The 22,303-nt window shown below is 37.1% G+C and overlaps 1 protein-coding gene across 2 annotated transcripts in view; it reads right to left on the reverse strand.

Moving 5' to 3' along the window:
- The window catches only part of LOC122791286 (interferon regulatory factor 3-like), a 128,851-nt gene that overhangs the window by 34,856 nt on the left and 71,692 nt on the right, over positions 1 to 22,303 (reverse strand). For both annotated transcript variants that reach the window (XM_044058969.1, XM_044058970.1), the window contains exons 7-9: positions 20,431 to 20,491; positions 14,033 to 14,437; positions 1,533 to 1,901 (exon numbers count right to left, since the gene is read on the reverse strand). In XM_044058969.1, coding sequence (XP_043914904.1) covers positions 1,533 to 1,901; positions 14,033 to 14,437; positions 20,431 to 20,491 — 835 coding nt within the window. The remainder of the gene's footprint in view (positions 1 to 1,532; positions 1,902 to 14,032; positions 14,438 to 20,430; positions 20,492 to 22,303) is intronic.

The following is a 22,303-nucleotide window of genomic DNA, read 5'->3' on the forward strand; positions in this document are numbered from 1 at the left end:
ATAATGCAATGTAAGTAAATGTCTCTTTGCTCCCTGGGCCTCTGCTGAAAATGGGTGTGACCCAGTCGGACTTTCCAGGTAAACAAAGACAAATATATAAATAAAGATTCAGCTGCTGCAGCACTGCAGTTTTACTACACAGGGAAACACTAGACTACACACTAAGGACCTGCTAGCTCTCAGTTTATCTACCAACAGACACAGTGCATCTCTTGATAAAGCTGCTCTGTTTTTCAGATCAGAGCAGGCTACATACCTCTCTATTGAAGGGTCACTACAGTAGTGATGTGGTGCAGACCTCTTTAATTTGTCCATCAGCTGTTGTTTCTGTAGCTGCATGTCCTTTACATTTTCTGTATATTTTAGTCATTAAGCCCAGTAATTTCCACATTTATTTTTTCTTCAAGGTTGCAGATGCAGCTATATGCTACTAGTCCCTCCCTTTCCTGTTGGGAATTTGATGTTTTGTAAATGGAACCTACATATCCTGGTACGAAGCTAATCACTTCTGCCATACTAGTGATGTACTTTCTGGTCTACAAAGTTGGCTACAAAGGGCAGATTTTTAAACTGTATTTTAACATTATGATCATCGATAATAGGATACCTTGATAATGCAAACAGTTGGGCATATGGTCTCGATGTTTTCAAAGTTGATATCAAGGTAAGGTGACAATGTCATACCACTAACATAAATATATATGCATTATGTGGGTCTGTGTCATAACACTAAAACTCATACCACTGAAAACTTATAACACCAAAAATATTCTGCACAATAAATATATCCTAAAAACACATTTTTGCAGGGAGGCAAGCCCATACACCCCCTTACTTATATATGCTAACTCCATGATCGTACAACCATGGAGAAAATAAAAAAATGCCATACGCAGTGAATCAGTGCTTAAGAGCAAATATGGACATCTATAGATCTTTGGGTACAACATGATGCTGACAATCTCAGTTCCCACAATGTGCTAGACTCACTTCCCTAATAACTCCTACAATAAGAAATGACACCATCATTCTACACAATTCTCTACTGTTCTACACTTTTCAGTGTTATGAGTTTTCTGAGTTACGAGTTTAATGAAATAGGTTCGACCTCATGGCTATCAGTGTTATGGCAGGGACCCGTATTGCGTATAGGTATGAATACACACACATACACACACACACACACACACACACACACACACACACACACACACACACACACACTACTGTATGCACTGCTGCTAAAAAATGAAACCAGTCAGTTAACATCAGCTTGAGCTTGAATTGTTATTTTGTAAGCTTCACAATAGCAACAGAAACAACTAGAATGTTAATTTCAAACATTAAAAAAAGAAAAAATGCATGCAGATTGACATGTTCTAGTCAGATATTTCCTTTTCTTCTTTGTTTTTAATTAAAAATACTGACATAAAATATTAAGAGCAGGTCTGTATAACCATTTGATTAATATGTTACGTATAACAATTTTATACAGAGATTGTGAATGGTGAAATAAAACAAAACATTCTTACCACTTACAAACTTTTCAGAAGAAAATATCAAGCACTCTTCATCCCGAGGCAGCAAATTTGTTTTATCTGCTTCCCTTGGCAGATCCTCAAGCAAACAGAAGACGTGGCTCTTTCCAAGCCTCCTGGCAGAAATACCCTTCACCCCTACTTCAATAAGAAGACCGTTCCTAATACTGTCAAGAATCTTCTCAGTAGCTGAAACTTGCTTTCTATCCAGAAGGGTCTCTGGACTAGGGAAATGAATCTGTTGACCATAGGGAGTGTCACACTTATAGCACAACTGATAGATGTTGGAACCTTTAACCTCTAAGTGGAGCATTTGTGTTTTTCTGTAATTAATTGTGATTTCCAAGTCCTGTAATGGTAGACCTAAGAAGCACCAAGGAACATTAAATTACTTCAGTTAAAACTACTCTTCATAAAACTCAATCTTATCAGTTTATATGGCAAGTACATGATTAATCTAGTCTTTTTTGGTTAAGACATTTTCTTGTTCTTATAAATTACTATGAAAGCGTAGCATTCCACTTTTGAATATTTTGTCATTTAATATTTCCAACAGTTGGTTTTTTTTTCTGTTCACAACAAAGGGTAACGCTGAAGTTAACAACCAGTATTACCCTAATTACTGTTACACTTGCTAGACTCATATTTCACAATATGTGCAAACAGGCCTGGACACTTTAAAAAAGTGAATTAAAAAGCATTATTCACTACAATAGCCAAACTCCAAAGAAGAAGAAGAAAAAAATAAACTCCTTTATTACACCAGAATGATTCTGATAAAATAATGGAGAGTCATTCTTTTACCTTTAAAGTTTGTTTGCAAGAATCAGTTATAGGTTATAGGTACTGCTATTGCCTTGTAAGAGTATATTTTATCTGTATTCATGCTAAAGTGTTCCAATAAAGAAAAACTGTAGCATTAACCCAGCTTTTCCTTGTCCAACACTATATTTTCTTCTCTACAAGATTCCAAAATGCCACATATAAATAAAGAATGAATTTTTGGTTTCTTATCTTCTTTGGCATTTCAGAAGTATTCAACATCATCAGTGCACACCACATTAATGTTGAATGAAATCTCAAGAAGCTTTCTTTAGGAATTTGTCTTCCTGGTTCTCACATCATGTAGTCCATTACACTTTAATATATCTGGACCAGCAGAAGCTTATATACAAGATGTTTGTAGACCTGCAATGCATATGTCTATTTGGTCTCTGGAGTTATAAACTTACTGTGAAAGGACAGCACGGTTACAACTGAGTGACCAGCTGAGACTGAATAGCATGGAATGGAACACCTGTGGATAACAAGAGGGCATGAATGTAAAGAAACTATTCTTATTTCCTAAAAATGCACTTTCTGCTGCTGAAATAAAAGTCTCATTGCAACATCTGTTAAAAGAAGGCTAAAAACATGAAACTGTCAAGGTCACTAGAAATTAGTGAAACTACAACCAAAGATTCTGAAAATAAACAGTAATTCTAAGTTCTGAAATTTAATAATTAGAAATAATATTCTGCAACACTAGGTATGGCACATTGCATTCTGGGGACAGTCATCATGGGAAATAAAACAGGAATGTATCAATATGTCTTCCCACACCATGTGAGTTACGGCTGGAACAAAATAAAGCATTAGTAATAGCTAGTTTTCATGAATCCTCAAAAGTTACGTTCAAAGCACCAACAAATCACTCGAAACAAGTCCAAGGTGCCCAAAGAAGCAGGAAACGAACACACAAACAAACAAACAAAAAAAAAAAAAAAAAAAAACACGATTTATTGCACAAAACCACAGGCATTAACATTCCTGAAAACAGCCTATATGTTTTCGTTTATCATCAGATGGGGACTGGATGTAAAGACAGCTCCTTTTATACATGTTGTAACAGAACCCCCAATTTAAAACCAATCCCCAATTAAATTAATGTACAAGCGTACAATAAGCATTTGAAATCCATAAAAGACATTTAATGCTTATGTAATGCTTTCATCTTGTACAACAAAATAGTCAAGAACACAATTATACATACATTTACTCATTATAACCTCATAAAAAATATATATGTCTTAAATATGGTTAAAATGTACCAACCTAAAACACAAGAATATAAAACAAGCTTAAATGTTGGTGTCTTTTGGCTTTTTCCTGGTTAGGGGTCGCCACAGTGGAACTCCGGTCTGCTAATGATTGGCAGTTGATTTTTATGTGCCGAGTTGCCAGCCCTGACACAACCTTCAATGAAGGTACGCCCATTCACGCACGTCTCCACGCAGATGCTCTAACTGAGAATCGAACCGGACAGCGTCTTACTGTGAGGTGACAAAGCTACCACAGCACCACCACTGCAGATTTATAAAACAAGCTTAAATAACATTATATTAGACCACCCCTCTGGTGACCTTTTAAAATAGTGCACTAAGGGAGGAGAAAAAAATAATAAAAAACATCTTTTAACATGTATATAATGAGAAACTGTGCCAATACCCACTTACAAGTTATTTTGTTAATTTATTCAAAAAATATAATGTGATGGATGAATTACTTACAAAAAGTATGTGTATTTATTTTATATATATATATATATATATATATATATATATATATATATATATATATATATATATATATATATATATATATGAAAAATATTGTTTGTTTAACCCCTTCAAGCAAAGGCAATTGTAACGCAGTTGTACTTGTAAATATACAGAGGTTGTGTGTTTAAATAAGGTTAACCGGGAAGAAAGCATTTATAGCTTAGCTGCTCTTATTTTTAAGAAGGGAACTATGGAAATACTTTCATTTAAGCCTGGTGGTGTATTCGCTTGCAAGGTGACTTGCCACCATAGTTCCCTGTATTCAATCCTTTCTTCCCATAAACCTTCCCTTGTGTCTTTTTTAATGTTTTCTAAAACAAAGAACAAATATTGAGCATTAATACATTCTAATCTGTGTTTATACAATGCATTGGTCTCCTTTGTCTTAATGTTCATATATTCTCCTTTTCATCTTTTGTTCTGTTTTTCCTACATAGAACGCCTGACAATTCTGACACACTGCCAAGTATGACAAAGAATGAAGAGAACCAGTGCAGCAAGCTGTACTCAATAAATCCATGATCAACACATAAAAAAGAACACAGATACGTTCAACTAGTTTAATATACAGCAATAAAATAAAATTAGAATGCTGCTGCATTCTAATTTTATTGAATTATATTACACTGCCAAATATACCAGTCTAGAAGACTCACAATTACTAAATTCATTCCCTATCAACCATGTTTTCCTACTTTGTAAAAATAACTTTTCCTGATTTTTTATATAGATATAAATGTGGACATTGACCACAGTGTAAGTACCATTCCTTTTCACATTTCCTTTTTTTCTGCTTGGGGCCATATTCCAAAATATTTTTCATACTAAAGGAGTTTTTATAAATATTTTTAGTTTATTCTTAGATACCTTATCTAAGTCAGTAAGAGAAGTGAACTTGACCCATTCTGTTTCCACCACCCTTCTTACCATTCTGCAGCTGCATTATATTCTAGAACAAGTGCTTTACCAAAATCTTCCTCCTCCTTTTGGGAGGTGTTACCATCTTCATCAAGACCAACTCCCAAAATAGGTTTGAATTTGTTAAGTCTCCCTTCACAAACTTCACCTTTCACTTGTGATATCATCCATAAGTGATATCATCCATTCTGGATAGTTCCTATTCCTAAACATATTTGCCAGGAAAATTTATTTTATAAAATCTACGTCATTTGAAGTCATCCTGCTTGATCTAATGAACTGTCCATTGCATTATGTCAGCGCTCATCATAAGCATTACAAGAAAAACATAGTCAAATATGAATTTGTAAATGTATTTTTCTATATACTTTTGAACTAAATTTATTCTTATCCTTAATAATCTCTGTATCTAGATATTGAAGTTTTTCCTGACTGACTCTGTAGGTAAACTCTAAAAATGAGGTACTACTATTTAAAAAAAATCATAAAATCCTGAATCTCTTCCTTAGGTGCTGCTCATAAAATGCAGATATCATCCAAAAACCAAATTAACCAACAATCTCTATATTTTGATCTTAATACCGCACTTTCTTCCCACTTTGCTAAAACTAAATTAGCCTCTGTGGTGGCACAGGCAGCCCCCATTGCCATGCCTTTGGACTGATAATTTTATTTATTTCAAGGGTGAATTCTATTTCAAAATTAATTCCATAAGTTGTAAACATACTATACTTTCATCACGTGTCAATGGACCATCTTCAAATATAATTTCTTCCAACAGTTTTGCACCCTCTGCACGAAGTATACTAGAAAAAAGATCAACCACATCTCTTGTTGGAAAAAAAAAAGTCATCTCTAAACATTTCATCTTTTAATTCCCTCAGGAAGTCCCAGGAATCCTTTAATTTTTTTCTCTTTAACCATATACCCTTCAACTTCATGTCCACATACTTGACCAATGGTAAAGTTTTTCAGCCTTTGGCTGAGGCAATAGGTCTCAATGGAGGTTTATCTCATTTTTGCAAATTTTAGGGATTCCAAATAATGGGGAATTTTAGGTTTTTCTACTTTCAAAAAATTAAGAGTAGTTTGCGATCAATTAAACCTTCCAATAAAGGATCTTCCAACTCCATATCTATCCTTTTATAGGCTAAATTAATCTCATTTCTGGAAACAGTAGCATACCTACTAGTGTCATTAAAATGTTATTCATTTTTCCTTCATAAAGCAAAGACTCCATTATAACTACCCTCCCCCTATCAGGTTTCATAACTCATATTTTTATTTTGCCTCAATTCTTTTAAAATCTCATTTTCTGTAGTTTTTAAATTTGTTGCATTTAACCTTTGAATAATTTTTCCTGATTTCTTTTTCTACAAATGTTTCAAAATTCCTGATCTGGGGAAGTGGGGGGGGGGGGGGGTTAAACACACTTTCTTGAATTCCTTTGAAGGTGGGGAGGGGGCGTCCTGAGCAAAAAAAGTTTTCAAAGTTGATTTTTCTTATGAAAATTTTAACATCCAACAAGGTTTTTTCAATTCTCCTTTAAGGGGAATAATTTTAACCCCCCTAGATAAAGGACTAAAATGGTCTTCCACTAATTGTATGTCACAAATTAAAAATACTAAAATTGTCCTTCACAAACTTAAAATGATTACTAACATCCTGCTTTATCGCACTCTTTTCTTTCTCCAAGTTGGAGTGGGGTATGTCCGTCTCATTCAATATGACCCCCTCCCCTTCTCCCTCCCAAAAATTTGAATGTTGTATTAATTCCCTTCTCTATTCCCAAGCCTTTCAAACCTACATAGAGGGGGAAAGTCATCCAACTCATTCACTTGTTCTCCAACTCAGGCTACTTCCTCAGAACTAGTAATAATTTTTTCCACATTTTCATCATTTTCTCTATTACCCCAAGTTCTAATGTTGAATTTTGGATTGGGATAAACTATATTATTTTTATATCCCTTTCTAACTTTTTAATTTCCTTTTTAGCAAATCACCACATTTCACTTCAATCTGGGGTCTAATGTTATATTTTTCTTTTTCTTCTGGAATGGAAAAAATAAGGTCACTATTAATGCATTCATTTAAAACATCAATCTCCTTCTGTAGCTCCTCTCCTCTTTTACCCTATCATTATCTCTAACTATAATCTTTAAAACCTCTAGCCCACTTCTATTAAAAGTTTCTACAAGCTCCTTATGAAACACTCCCAGGTTTAACATTGTTTGGGTACTTATAAAACCTTAAACCTTTGGGGACTATTCCCTCTAAAATGCACTGTCTTAATAATTTTCAATATTCAAAGTTTTAAATTTCCATGACATTTTATACAGTCTGTCCAACTTATTTTTGTAAGAATCTGAATTAGGTACAGGTTTAGCTACATTATCCCTAAAATTAAGCGAATAGCTAATCTGTAACCAGTCCTTTAAATCTGTGAATCAGCTCCTGTTGCAACATGCAATGTCTGGTTATCTTGCCATGGTGGAAAAGTAGCGATTCTGTCTCCTTCTGTCTCACCTCCACCTTCAGCCCCTCTCAGTAGCCTAGGTGTCAAATTAAAGTCCGTTTCATTGGACCCATTCACCTTTCCACACTCATTAATCCTGTGAGTACCATCATTGCCAGCATTTGTATCATTCGCACCGTTTGGGTTTACTCGTGTGCATCACTTCCTGGTTCCGCCTCTCTTGTTTGTCCAACAAGGTCCATCATGGCTTGACTGAGAGGGGTAAGGAGGTCTATTAGTGGAGCCCAATGAGCTTCGTGGCATGTCCCAGCTCCTCCTTACTTCTCCTCTCTTCCTTGTCAATGTTAGTTTCTAGCTTCATATGTATCCAAAAGCTAAGAATCCTCAAAAGTTACGTTCAAAGCACCAACAATCACTCGAAATAAAAGTCCAAGGTGCCAAAGGAAGCAGGAAACAAATAATTAAAAAAACATGATTTACTGCATGAAACCACAGCACAGAGAAGTCCCAATAACCATTAACGTTCCTGAAAACTCAGCCTATAAGTTTATTTATTTTACTTAGTCAGATGTGGACTGGATGTAAAGACAGCTCCTTTTATACATGTTGTAATAGAAACCTAATTAATTTAATTCCACTCCCCAATTACATGAATGTACAAGCCTACAATAAGCACATGAAATCCATAATTTTGTATATTATTTTACTGTGATGTTTCAGTCATCATACAAAATCTGTAGCCAATGTACTTTATTTCATTATAAAACTCATTTCAACAAATTAAAACTCACAGCAGTTATACAACTCATTCCAACAAATTAAAACTCACAGCATTATATCTTGCTTGCATCTTAGCAGGATGTTTCCATTTAACACACTACATGGGCTCATAAATTCATGTTTTTGGATTCAGTTTTTGCATATAATTTAACCTTTCCCCATTACTGCACAAATCAATGGGAACATTTTGCCAAAAACTAAAAAGATTAAATCTCTATTTTCTACTACAGATTTTAATGATGCAGTTTCATTCTCTTGTGCTCATATTCTTGCTAATTATACTTTTTGCCCATCATTTCTTTAATTTTCATCTTCTCTTTCTCGAAAACTTAACATATAAAATGTCGCCCACTAGACTGCCAAAAATAGGAGAAGCTACCTCCACAGAGACCAGCCACCAGTTGAGTCCCCCATGGTTAAATGCTGGGACATCTCCTGTTCGGCATCTACTTTTCTTAAGTAAAAGCCAATACCAAAAGGCTCTGATTAAGTTTGCAAACGAACAGCAGTCATTCAATTTCCAAATAACTTAGCCATCCTGCAGAAAAGTGTCACATAACTGGTGCCAAAATCATGGACTGAAACCAAATACCAAAAAATACATTATCTTATCCTTTGAGAAGTCAGCTATGCCAGGGGACTACCACATTGAAAACTTGCCCCCAAGAGCTGACCCAATTGTTTGGGATTTAGGAACTTATGCAGGTCGAAGTTAACTCACTGTCCATATATGTCCACTATTGTAAGAATGTTCTTCTATACTGTGCAGTTTACAAACAAAGGGATTGTGCTTAGATCCAGAGATGTCATTGTCCCCTTTACTTGGCTGCTATTAGGCTAATCACAGAGTACAATGCGCCCTTTGGCATGTATCTGTTCAAACACATGTAACAACTTGAACACCCACAGAGATACCTTACTAAAAGGATACTGGGCCTAAACATGTCCTACATGGACTGACTCAAAGTTCTGTCACTGTGCAGTGTATTCTACAGTCTGTTAAGAGGTGACCTGTGTCTGGCATACAAGACACTGATCCAATATTGATGGAACTACTGCATATCAGCAGCCCAAATGGCATCAGAAGTATTTGGTCTAGTGATCCAAACTTCTTCTGCAACATCAAAAGAATGGTTTAGAGGGACAGATATATCACAGAGGATACTGCTGTTCTGGAACAGACTCTCCCTGTAAAACAAAGCTCATGCCTGTTTATATTCAACTGCAAAGTGGATCTATGGATGGTAACAGAACACTTATCCCAGCACTGCCCATATATGACTAATGGACAGAAGCAACTCCTAAATGCTTTATCCTATGCACGAGTCCTCTCAAATTATCTATGGCATGATCCCAGTTATTCTCACTAGGGGTAATATGTAATTATCGACTATGGCTGGGTAAGGTCAGTCTAATACCAAATGGGATAGATTAATTCAAGCACCAAAAGGGAAACTGGCTAGGTTATGAACCTATATTGTAATATGTACAACAGGTGCTTCTAGACATTCTTTAAGCCATTGATCAGCTTCAAGCAGTTATGCCTAATGTATTGCCCTCATAACTATAAATGCTAGAAACACTTCTGTCTCTCCCCTTTGTTCCCTTAAATATATGCTACATTTTCAAAAATCCTTTAAGTTGTCTTCCATTTTAAAGTGTGCAGTCAGATTCATACATGTTTATTAGGCTAGCGACCACAAGGGCCTTTTTAAGCCTATCCATGCATCCCAAATCTCTGACAAGTTCTGATACCCTTGATGAGTGTAAGCATGGGCCTGTGACATGAACCATTTACAGGTTACCTGTGTCCATTAGAGACATGGGTGCCAAACCATGGATGAATTTTAGGTTTCCCATCCAATTGTCCAAGTTACACTTTAATTTGTTTAGGGAGGAGCTCTGCTTCACATAGATGGGTAGCCTGTTCCATAGATGGGGTAGTATCTGGGATACATACCCATCTCTCCAGCAGGTGCTATTTATACCACAGGCAAGGTTTAAGGTCTTTAGAATGGGTAATTCTGGTGCCGTTTGTTTTGTGGATATACAGGAGGTCCATCAGAGTGGGGTCTGAAAAGGTCCTGTATGCCAAGCATAAATCTCCCCTCAAAAGCCAGTAGGAGACAGAATAAAGGGATAAGGCCTTGAGGCAGTCTGCATAGGACATTTTACTTATGCTCTGTATTCTTTTAGTGAGGAACCTCTGTGGATGTTCTGATTATTGGATATGCCTGGTTAGGTACACATCAAAAGGGGCATTGTACTCAATGATAGGTCTGATGAATGCCGAATACATTGAAACAATGACTTCCTTGGACTTTGCTAAGATACCCTTGTTTATAAGTTGCGCAACATAGAATGATTTCCTCACCACTGTACACATTTAGATTACTATCTATGTGTGTCCTTAAGTCACAGACTACTGGGTCAGCTCTAAAGGGTGTGTTATCAATGATAGTTACCAGGGATGGATGACTTCCCAAAGTATACTATTATGCATTTCATGGCATTTAGTTTTAGTCCATGCCTCTGACACAAGTTGCTTGTCTGTGTCAGCCCCTGCTGGAGAACATTGGTGTTAGTGTGAGATTCAATGACAGCTCCTAATTTGCAATCGTCTGCAAATTTAGTCAGCCAGAAACCACCAACATTGGCCTGGAGTTATGAGAAGTAAATGCCAAAAAGGAGTGGTCTAAGGACTGATCCCTGAGGGACTCCACTTGTGACTGCCCTCTTTGCAGAGGTGGAATCCCCAATTCTAACTTCCCGGGTCCTGTCTGTGAGCCAGTTGGCTATCTACCGGGTAAAATACAGGTCTGTACCCGACCTCTTGAGTTTGTCAATGCCAGAGTGGGGTATTGTGTCAAATGCATTGGCCAAGTCAAGGTAGGCAGTATGAAGGATTTTGCCCTTATCCACTGGTTTGGTGACCTTCTCAAAGAAGTCCACCAGACTGAGTAGGCATGATCTACCCTTGATGAAACAAAACTGGGTTGGGTCCAGTGTCTGGAGGTTTACTATATCTCAACTGATCATCTCCATGACAATTCTTTTCAGGGCTTTACATACAAGACTAGTGAGACTTATGGGTCTGTAGTTTCCAGAGTCTACAGATAGTACACCTTTGTGCAGTGGGATGACTGTTGCCTTTCTCCAGTGGGATGACTGTTGCCTTTCTCCAGTGGGATGACTGTTGCCTTTCTCCATTCATGAGGCACAAAGCCTGTTTGGAGGCTACAGTTTAACAGTAATTCCAGAGGCCCCGATAGGTAATGTTTCATGCTATTTAGAAGGCATCACTGGATATTGTCTGGGCCCATTGATGAAGTGGTTCTTGGTCTTACAGACCATTAAGAACCTGTTCCCTAGTAATAGTAGGGAGAGTTATATTTGATGATATTTCCTGAGGAAAGGTTGAGGGGGAGACAGGGGTAAAGTTGGAGCTGAATTTTATCAGCTAGGAGGTTTGCTATATCTTCTGGCTCAGTATAGGTGGCTCCATTTACAAGGAGCTCTGCACACAATTGTGTACTGCCTTTGAGGTTGCGGACATAGCCAAAGAATGCTTTGTCCGCAATGTTCATGCCTCTTAGTTCACTTATGGTCCCACCTTCCACTGCATAAAATTTAGAGAACATATTGGGTGAGCCGGGTACATCATCAGTAGTCTAGTCATCCTTTGCTTTCCCATCATTCCAGCAAAATTCAATTTATAGGTTTAGCCTGATACTGCTATCGCACATTCTGCTAGTCTGCCTATCAAAAACGACAAAAAAACACAACAGGCCAACCAAGCTTCCGCCTTTTTGTTTTGCTTTAGTAGCAAATATCTGAAAGACTATAAAGAGGAAATCCTACTCTGCTCTTATTTTGTCTCCTTTCTGACCATAGCAATGAAAGCAAATTTAGCACAACTGACAAGCAGTCACCTTCTTTTACATCTTCACTCTTACACAATTACTTTTTACTCAAACAAAATAATCCCTATCCTTTTGTGAAAGGACACTATATGTCTTCACTCTCATTGTAACCTTCATAATAATTACTTCACTTTATCTATACATAGATGCATTGAGTTGTACAATTAGCCTCAAAGTCCACCATTTCTCCTCTTAGTAATATTAATGTTATAAATGCATTAATTTCCATGCTGGAAACATCAAAAATTATACTAATGATTGACTTTATATTATATTGGCAGTCACTTTTCCATCTTGTTATTTAGCAATTAGCAAATTTAATACTGCTTTTTTCTATGAATAGCTGTGTGCTCATGGGAATTACCAATATCCATACTTCAGTATTTCCAGTACAGCATAGTGCATGCACATCAAATGGTGGGATCAATACCTGGATTTCCTTCACAAGCTTGAAGTTTCAAAATTTGAACTGCAAGTGGTTGAGACCATAATATTGAAGTTTTGAAACTTTGAACGTTTTGAATGGAGATCGCCATACAGTGTGGAACAGGAAAGTTACATGTTTTCCTCACTGTAGTGCAATCTCAGAGTTGGTATGTTTATTTAGTGTAAGTGTGGGGGGTGCAGGGGGGGCAAGCCCCCTTGCAAAAACATAAAAAAATGTTTTTAAAATTTTTTTATTACAATTTCAAAGTTTCAAAACTTCGATCTTATGGCCTCAACCATTTGTAGTTCGAAGTTTTGAAACTTCGAGCTTGTAAAGTAGATCCACCAATACCCATACTTCAGTATTACCACTACAGTGCATGCACAGCAAACAGTGGAAAGTACCCACACTTCAGTAATTACCAGTACAGCATTGTGCATGCATAGCAAACAGTAGAAAGTACCAGTACTTCAGTATTACTAGTACAGTGCATGCACAGCAAACTGTGGGAAGTAACAATATACATACTTTAGTATTACCAGTACAGCACAGCAAACATTGGTAGTACCAATATCCATAATTCAACTTTACCATTAAAGTGCGCTGTATTACTGAGCATTCAGCTATGAACAGTCCTACAAAAACAGTGCAACTGTTTGTTAGAAAGTAACATTTCAAATACTTCAGTTTACTGTACTGGCATAACTACTGAGGATGTGTCGCCATCGAAGGAAGACATCCATGCAATACCAGACAGTGATTTTGAGTAAAGGGCAGCAGAGTGGATACATCAAAGGTTGGTGGGGAAGGGTATGACTGTTCATCATGATTCTACTGGTTGTAATTGAAAAGAGGAAATTAAAAATCAAAGATCTTTCTACGAAGATAGCACGCATTGCTGTTGAAACTACACTACAGCAGTCAAGCTTCTAATCTCCCAAGTTTATTCCCTAACCGAGATCACTGGCAGCTAACCAAGACCATTCTTCAGCTAACCAAGACCATTCTTTACATGTGGACTATGTCTTATATTGCTTAGTAGCCATGGGGATGCATATCTCTGTAACAAGGACGTAGTTATCCATTAGGACACACACAGATGTAAGAAAGTTGTGTGGAATGTTCTACACTGGCTGAAAAAATGGACAGTTATCCACAGGGATACAAAACTATGTAAAAAAGCTGCTAAAGGACATTACATACCAACTGAGAATTAACATGTTGGATGGATGACTAGCCATGCAGGAATGCTATATACTGTCTGAGAATATGGATGGTTATCCGTGAAGATATATACTTATGTAACAAGATTGTGCATGAATATTACACATTGCCTTAGAAGATGGATGGTTATCCATGAGGATACATACCTGTGTAACAATGCTGTGCAAGAAGGTTGCATACTGTCTGATAATTGACATGCTGGATGGATGGTTCTGGTCTAACTGGCAGTGTGGCAGCTTCAAGGACAGTTGATGGTGTTGCTTCCCATGGTCCCCTATCTGGCCGTTCTGTTCTGAAGCCATTCATTCTTTGGTCAGGTTGCTCATATGCGGTCTGATTAGAGGATACATTGGGATTGTAGGCATTCTGTACTGGGCTGTTTCCATGACCCAGTGCACCATAATATGGTGTGTTACAAGGTGGATCTTCTGTGTTGCAAGGATGTACCAACGGGTCATCTGCATGAGATGTTCTACTTGCAGATTCGTAGTGTAGTATTCCTTCATCAGGAAAATCATTCTGAAGATGTTGTCCAAATACAATTCTTTCTCCTAAAAAGACATTTAATATACATTTATAAATATATATATATATATATATATATATATATATATATATATATATATATATATAATTTCTCTTAAACATTTACTGTATGATTAAATGGTGTGCAACTACTTGTTAGAAATTAAAATTTCCAATACTTCAGTTTATAGTACAGGCACAACAAGTAAAGATGCATGCCAATTTGAGGAAGATGATCATGTAATCCCAGAAACCAAAGCAAATATTTTAGTATGTGAAACACATATATTTCATTCTAGCCTCAATGACTGCAACAGCATTAAGAATATAAACATGTAAAATATGGTTTAACACAGTCTTAATATTCAGAAGCCAACACTTTAACATCTGTTTTTATTGAACAAGCATACAATCAAATGTACATGAACTGTAATATTATGAATGATGTGGCGCTTGTTTATGGTTTGAAGGCCACAATATTAATATGCCCTTTAACAAACTAAGTGCAAATGCTTCAAATAACCATCCAAGAGGAAAATGAGATACTCTCTGGGATTCAAAAAGGCTTAATGTGATGTTGAAGTCTTTTCTCTGAAGGTTTGCCACATTGCATTAAGCCTTTCCAATTCAGAGACTGTTCTGACTTTGAGACTCTACCCCAGGTTGGGCTCAACATGAGAAGCAGCTTCATGGGTGAAGCAGCATGCCATTGTGAGTCTGGGTGACTGGATAATGCTAAATCAGCCATGTGTTTTCCCCTGGAAATGTCCAGTATGGCACTCACACATTCACTCCTATGGGAGTATTTGCAGTGCACATAAATTTAGAGAAGACATGTGGGAAGAGAGTGTGTGTGTGTGTGTGTGTGTGTGTGTGTGTATACACATGTCTATAGGAGCATAAATGAGGCTGCATTAGTATATGTGCACCTGCTCAGGGTGGCCACAAAAGTGAGGCTAGGTAACGAAGTGACAGTCTCACTGCATGTTGGTTTGTGTGTGCAACTATACGGCTGAGCACTTCTGAGTGTGTGACTTAGTATTGGCAGAGGTTTTCTTGTTGATGGGTGTGTGTAAGTAGTTGTAAAGTGTACTTGGGGGCTACCTTTGCTAAAATGATGCATGTTTACAAGAGAAAACACTAGTGTGGTCAGATCTGATAGCACTAATGCTGGATTAGGAGACACAATAATGAGCCAATAATGAAGTTTCTCATCATGTTCATATTTATCTTCGAATCACATTTTCTTGTTATTGGTCAATTAGCATGAGCAGTGAGAATTTTACTGAATCCTAGTAACAATTTTCAATCTATTCATGCAATTGCATTTGTGCCTCACTCACTAAGCATCAAATCCATCCACAAACCCCTTTTTCCCATTTTTTCACACGGGGTTGTTGTGTCCCTTCAACAGTGACAGTCATCTACTGCCAAGGTAGAGCTACAGAGTCAAGGCTCATATACACAACACAAGCAGAAGGTTATAATTCAAAGTGATGTTTAAGCATGGGGCATTTTGGATGCAGATCCTTAAGGAGAATAACAGCCATACAGAATATAATATTCATAAAAATAGCAGAAAGTATTCCAAGAACCAAGCCAAAATGAGAATGAAGAAAGGAGATTTTTCCAACAGGGATGACTGCAAGTAGGGGAACAGAAAATAGGTACGAGGGAGCTGGAATTTACTGGAGAAATCTGGCAAAGCAACCACCAAGATATTGGGAACAAATAGCTCAAGCAGGAAAGGTTAAGAGTGGGATGACACCAAGAAGACATTTGGATTGCAGGCTACAGACTGCCTTCCCTACCAGAGCTTAATCTCAAAGTACAGATAAAGAGAAAGACATGGGGAAGTGAAAGACCTGCTCTGGTAAAGTTTTTAGTTGAATCTAGAACAGATCCAGCTGTTAAAAAGGGATAATTAGTAGGTGTTTTCCTCAGGTAGGAAGTAAATGTTGGAGGTGTGACGGAGAAAAAAAGCTTGGAACATACGTTTTGTTAGTGTAATGATTTGGCAGATTTTACAAATTCTCTATAGAGTACTCCATCAGAAATATTGGGTGAGCAAATGGCTGTAAGTAAGGAAATTATTCTTTTGACCTGGGATACAGGATCTGAATTGCCTAGATATAGTAAGGCAATATTAAGTTTAATTCTGTTGGCTGCCAAAAAGCAATTACTAGAAAATAGAAATCAAAGTCTACACAAACTGTATTTGAGGTTTGGAATATTATAAAAGAGATAAAAGAACTGTAAGAGGGACTGATGAGAGTCTGCATCAGGCTGCTTAACCTGCCATAGTAAATGGAAATTGTCAGAATACATGCATAATAATAATGTTCAGGAGGAGTGAGGTTTAATGGAAGGCAGGAATGCAGCAATTTTTTTGTAATGTTGGACTGATGATAGAAAGAAATTAGATGCAATACATATTGTATTTAAATAGAAAAATATTAAAATGGTTTGTTTTCTGTTCTGTTAATGTATGTTGGCCATGTCTCAAGTCATAATTTTATAAAAGTGTTAAAAATCATCTAGAGCAAAGGTTTATAGTGCCGGGTGGCTAGCCTTGATGTAACATTTCCAGCCACCCATATTAAGTCAGCCTTTTGCAAATGACAACAAATCTATGCTTTACGTTGTCCAGACTACTGCCTCTCCCTGAAGGGGTAGAAAGCAATTCAATACTACCTCACCCTGAAGGGGTGGAAAGCCATTCATCAAAATGCATTTCATTATCTTTCATCCACTGTGACTAACCAAATACAGTGTTTGTTCAAAGTAATAACTCATAACTTTGCATTACCATTCCTAATAAGCCAGTTGGGGAGGTCACCCTGAGCCCTCCTGTACTTAGTACTCCAGCGGTTAACTATTTTAGAGGAATGTTATACATAGTCGGGGTATTAAATGTTAATGGTTTTATTAATGTGAAGGGTCTAAAGTCAGGAACTGCCAGCATAATTAGTTATTAGTAAATGGTGTCTGAAGAATCAATGTAGGTGAAAGCAGATCATTGTTAAATACAGATAATTCTTCAGCACTTTTACTACAGTGAAATTACTGACAGCATTATTAATTATAATGTACACAGTTGTTAAAATTGTAAGACACACTGTGAAAAGCAGCCTGCCAAGTCCACATTACTATAATTTATTTACTTTATTTTTGTTGACTGGGTCAGTTGCATTAGTCCTTTATCCTCTTTTCAAGGGACATCTGGGGTGGTAATCACACAAATAAGGAATGGTAATTTGACGAAAGCACTGGCGAAATTCCCTTTCGTCTATTTTTTCCAATTTGGGAGTTTTTGCTACAGTCCCAAGATAGCAGACAGTATTTGAAAAAGCTTTACAACAGCAAAACGGTGAACTGATGAAATTTGTTTTTGAGCATGTGACTTCACTGACTGCTTTGACTTTAGATAGATTGGACAATGACACCTTAATAAAAATAATGGCAAAAGCAGAGCCTAAAGAAGGTAAGGAGACCACCTGGCATGATGTGAAAGTGGAATTTCCATTAGAAACTACTTATTAACCTGTGCAGGTTGGTATTGGTGTTAATTCTATAATAAAGGGAAGAACACCAGTTTAGATTAAGAAATGAGCACATGCTGTGGATAATCTGTGCCACTACCTCTGACATGCTGTGGATAATCTGTACCACTATCTCTGACATGCTGTGGATAATCTGTGCCACTATCTCCGACATGCTGTGGATAATGTGCCGCTATCTCCGAAGGAACAGCAGCAGTCTTGAGGAAGAATCTGCAGAAGTAGAACTACTACCACGCAGAAGTAATGTGAAAACCAACACTGTTTTTTCAGTTAAAAGCCTCCTTTACTTTATACAAGAGTGAAAGAAGGGATGGGCTTGACAAGGTACTCACTGTGCGATGATGTTATCAAACTGCTTGGCTTAAAAGTAACTGATATTTGCTCTATAATAAATCTCAGTGCAGAAGCATTTGATGATGCGTTCAAAACACATGAACTCCCTAATAAATCTGTGGAATGCTGGGCTTCTACAAGTAAAGTTGTGCAGTAAGGTTGTTTTGACTGATATGACTGTACAAATTCATTTTTTTTCAGTTCAGAACTGATTATAATTTTCAAGAAAAAATTGAGTAACTTTTTTGTACTCTTTGACCCCAGCGTTTTGACCTCTAGTAGGCCCATATGGTTCCCCATTACCAGGATGAGGGTTGGATGGGAGGAGCTATCATTCAGACACCCATCAGGGGTGGGTAGAGGATTTTTTTTTGCTTTCCCCATTCCTAACATACGCACCCAGCAAGGTGTACGGGAAGCTCATGCTATGGGATGACAGCGCAGGAAGTCTCCCCACTTCCATAAGGAGCATTGGGGCATTCCCTTCAGGTCATCAGGTGTCCCCTGCTCCACCTGTAGCATAAGCAATGAGCTTCATGGTTTTCAACAGAAAGTTGGGACTGTCAAGTATACTATCAGCTTCACGTAACCCCTCCTTTAAAGAGTTGAAAAGGCCAAGCCCATTCACTCCTTCCCCTCCCTGTCTGTCTCTTCCAATGCTAGGATGTGGTCAGGCATCCATCCTCCACATCAAGGAATCAGGAAAAACTGAGAAACACTTGAGAAGGGACTATGTTAACTGCTGCAAAAACTGGTGACAAAGGGATGTAGCCTGGGATTGGTAAGGATGGATAATACTGAACTAACAAAGTTTGTCTTCTGCCAAGTGTGTGTATAATCAGCCAAAGCACAGGAACACAAAGTAACTGGAGTCTCCCCAAAAGATGTTTCTGTGGCAGTTCAGAATATTAAGTAACTGTTCTCTAAAGTGATGTAATTATTGTGGGGATAAAGGGTGTGCTAGAAAAAGTGTAAACCTTTTTGGTATAAGTGAGAAAATCTGTCACTTATGGTTGGAATGTGAAGATGACAATGCTCTTGAAAACAAAGAGAACATTACTTGGAAAAAAATGTTGAATCAGAGTTTACAGAAATAAAGGGGAGTTCTCAGTGTGAGATTCCAAATTTACCTGTGTACATGCCATCAGTTTTATTCCTTTGGGCAGGATAATGAAGTCTGTGAAAGAATTGTCGGTCTACTTTGTTTCAATATGTTTTATAAATAGTAAATTTCATCCAATTGTTATGGGAGCATGTGGTTTTGTTGAAACCACTAATTTTACATTTATTTACATTGATTCTGTTTATTTAAGGTAAAGTTTCTGAAACAGGACCTGGATGACTGGAGGAGGGGGTTGTGCATCATGCTCTTGAGTACAAGAGGTGGTGGAGGGGTAGATCCAACTGTAATAAGCCAATTGCTTATCAATCGGCTTATTACAGTGTATGAAGTGTTTTTATTTTATTAATTTTTTTGTTTTACTCTTCACTTGAAGAGATGAGGGGCTGGGGTGCTGCTTCACAGTACCAGCCCAGGGCACTGGTTGAGCCAGTTACACTTCTCAAGACAACAATTTTCACATAACTGGACAAGAGCAACAAATACTATGAAATTACAAATGTTAAGCCTTAATACCGAATTTCTGACTATATGATAAACAAGGTGAAACTAGAACATATTATGCCATATGCTATATGATGAAATAATGTTTCATAAAGCAAAATGGAGTTTAATGTATGAAACAATTACATGGTAATCGTTTCATCTGTTTGCCAATTAGTTAACAATAATATTTCAGGAAAGCCTGTCTCAGTGTAGCAATGAGACCATCTTAATCACCATTAAGAAATGTGCACTGTGTGTAAATGTCAATGTTAAGCCTTAGAAGAGACAAATGGTGATGAACTCACAAGTACACTACATGCCCTAACCAAAGTCTGCATTACTGTGGCCATCAGAGATTCCCTCGTAATAAAGCATTGTTTGAAACATGAAGCAAACATACCAATGTCACATGTTTTACAGAAAAGGACCAATTAAAAGATCTGTGCAACACAGGAATGCTATGGCAGGTTATGCTGGTTCTTAATAAATTCAAACAAGCAAACTGGAACTAACTTACCATCTATTACATCTTCCAGACTGATCCTTCCAATATCGTAGAGACCAGCGAACAAAATGGGCTGTTAAAACAAATGAGTCAGTTCATTAACAAGAGAACATGTAGCCTCATCAAAAAACATGAAATTCAAATAACCAGAACCATGGGGCACAGAAAACATTAAGGAATTGTAAGATAACTGCATGCCTGGTAGGAGATCATGCTTGATTATAGTGTGCTTATTGAAATAAAGATTCTCACTTGCCAACTAATTTCAGCACCCTGGATTAATTCTTACTTTGAATATGAAATTATTTCTCCCATACACCTCTTCCTACAGCAGCACATACTGCCTATTTATTACCCTGTTACATAATTACATAACCCTACTCTACAGGCCACAGTCAGAATAGTCATTACAGGTCAGGTGTGTTGCCGTCATGAAACTGTTCTACAAATATGGTGTTGTATTCCACATGTCAGAGGGAAAATGAGTTAGCCAGTACAATTTTAATAATAACTACTAGTCTGTGGAAATAGCACAAGAAAACAGAAATAGAATTTAAATGTCATGTTTGCTAAATTCCTAAAGAAAACAGATATAACATCTGAATTAATTATTGTATCATTTGTTTCCTTCGAGGACAAAGCCTTGAATTACAGAGCTGGTTTCCTTTGGATTCATTTGAAAAGAAAACACCAGGCTAGCTGCCAGGGTTACAGTCAACATCATTTATCCTGAGTCGATGCAGGCCTTTAAGGAGAATAACAATAATCATGCAGAATATTATATCCATAAAGTAGCAGAAAGTATACTAAGAACTAAGCCAACACAGGAATGGAGTAAGGGGATTCTGCTGCTAGGGATGACTACAATTAGGTATACAGACAACAGGAAAGAGGTGGCTGGAATTTATGGAGGGAAAACTGGCAAAGGAACCAAGGTATTGGGAGCAAATAAACAAGTAGGAAAGATGACAGAGTGGGAAGATGCCAATAATGTATTTGGACTGCAAGTTACAGATTGCCTTCCCTATCAAAGATTGATATCAGAGTATAAGCAGAGAGAAAGAAATAGGGGATCCTAAAGGAAAGACCAGCACTGGTAGAGTTTTTAGTAGAATCAAGAACACAAGCTACCATTAAAAAGGAAGAATTAGTAGAGCATATAAAACATTGCATGATAAATATAAGAATCAATCAGCATTGGAGGTTAGAAAGGATTGGGAAGAGAGAGTGGACAATCAATATACAAAGATAAAATGGGATGATACATTGCGTCTCCCAAATATGCAACAAAATCTAGAAGACTTAAAGATTTTTGCTTGGAAATGTTTACATAGATAATTTTATAGCCCAAGCAGACTTCCGAGAATTTTTCCTCAGGTAGACAGCAAATGTTGAAGGTGTGATGGGGAAAAAAAGGTAATTGAGAACATATTTTCTGGGAGTGCAGTGAGTTGGTGGACTTTAAGGATTCTCTGTGGGATGGACTGTTAGAGATGCTGGGTGGGCAGATTGGCATGACGAGGGAGAGGATTCTTCTGCATTATGATACAGAATTGGAATTGCCTAGACATGGTAAGGCCTTACCGTGTCTAATTATAGTGGCTTCCAAAAAGCAATTACTAGAAAATGGAAATTAAAATCTAAGCCAACTATATTACAAGTAGTGAACATAGTAATACAAGTAAAACTGGAATGTAGATCTTTAGAAAAAGGTAGGAGCAAACTACATATAAAAAAATGTGAATTATGGGAACAATACATACACATGATGAACAAGGTTTAAAAGAAGGCAGGACATAAATGAGCTATGTAATGTTTGTCTGAAAATGATTTAGATTGTAAGTCATGTATAATGTTTGCAACTGGGAGTATGTCAGTATGGTTT

Source organism: Protopterus annectens, chromosome 17.part0 (genome assembly GCF_019279795.1).
Source record: "Protopterus annectens isolate FY-2018-M chromosome 17.part0, PAN1.0, whole genome shotgun sequence".
Lineage (NCBI taxonomy): Eukaryota > Metazoa > Chordata > Ceratodontiformes > Protopteridae > Protopterus > Protopterus annectens.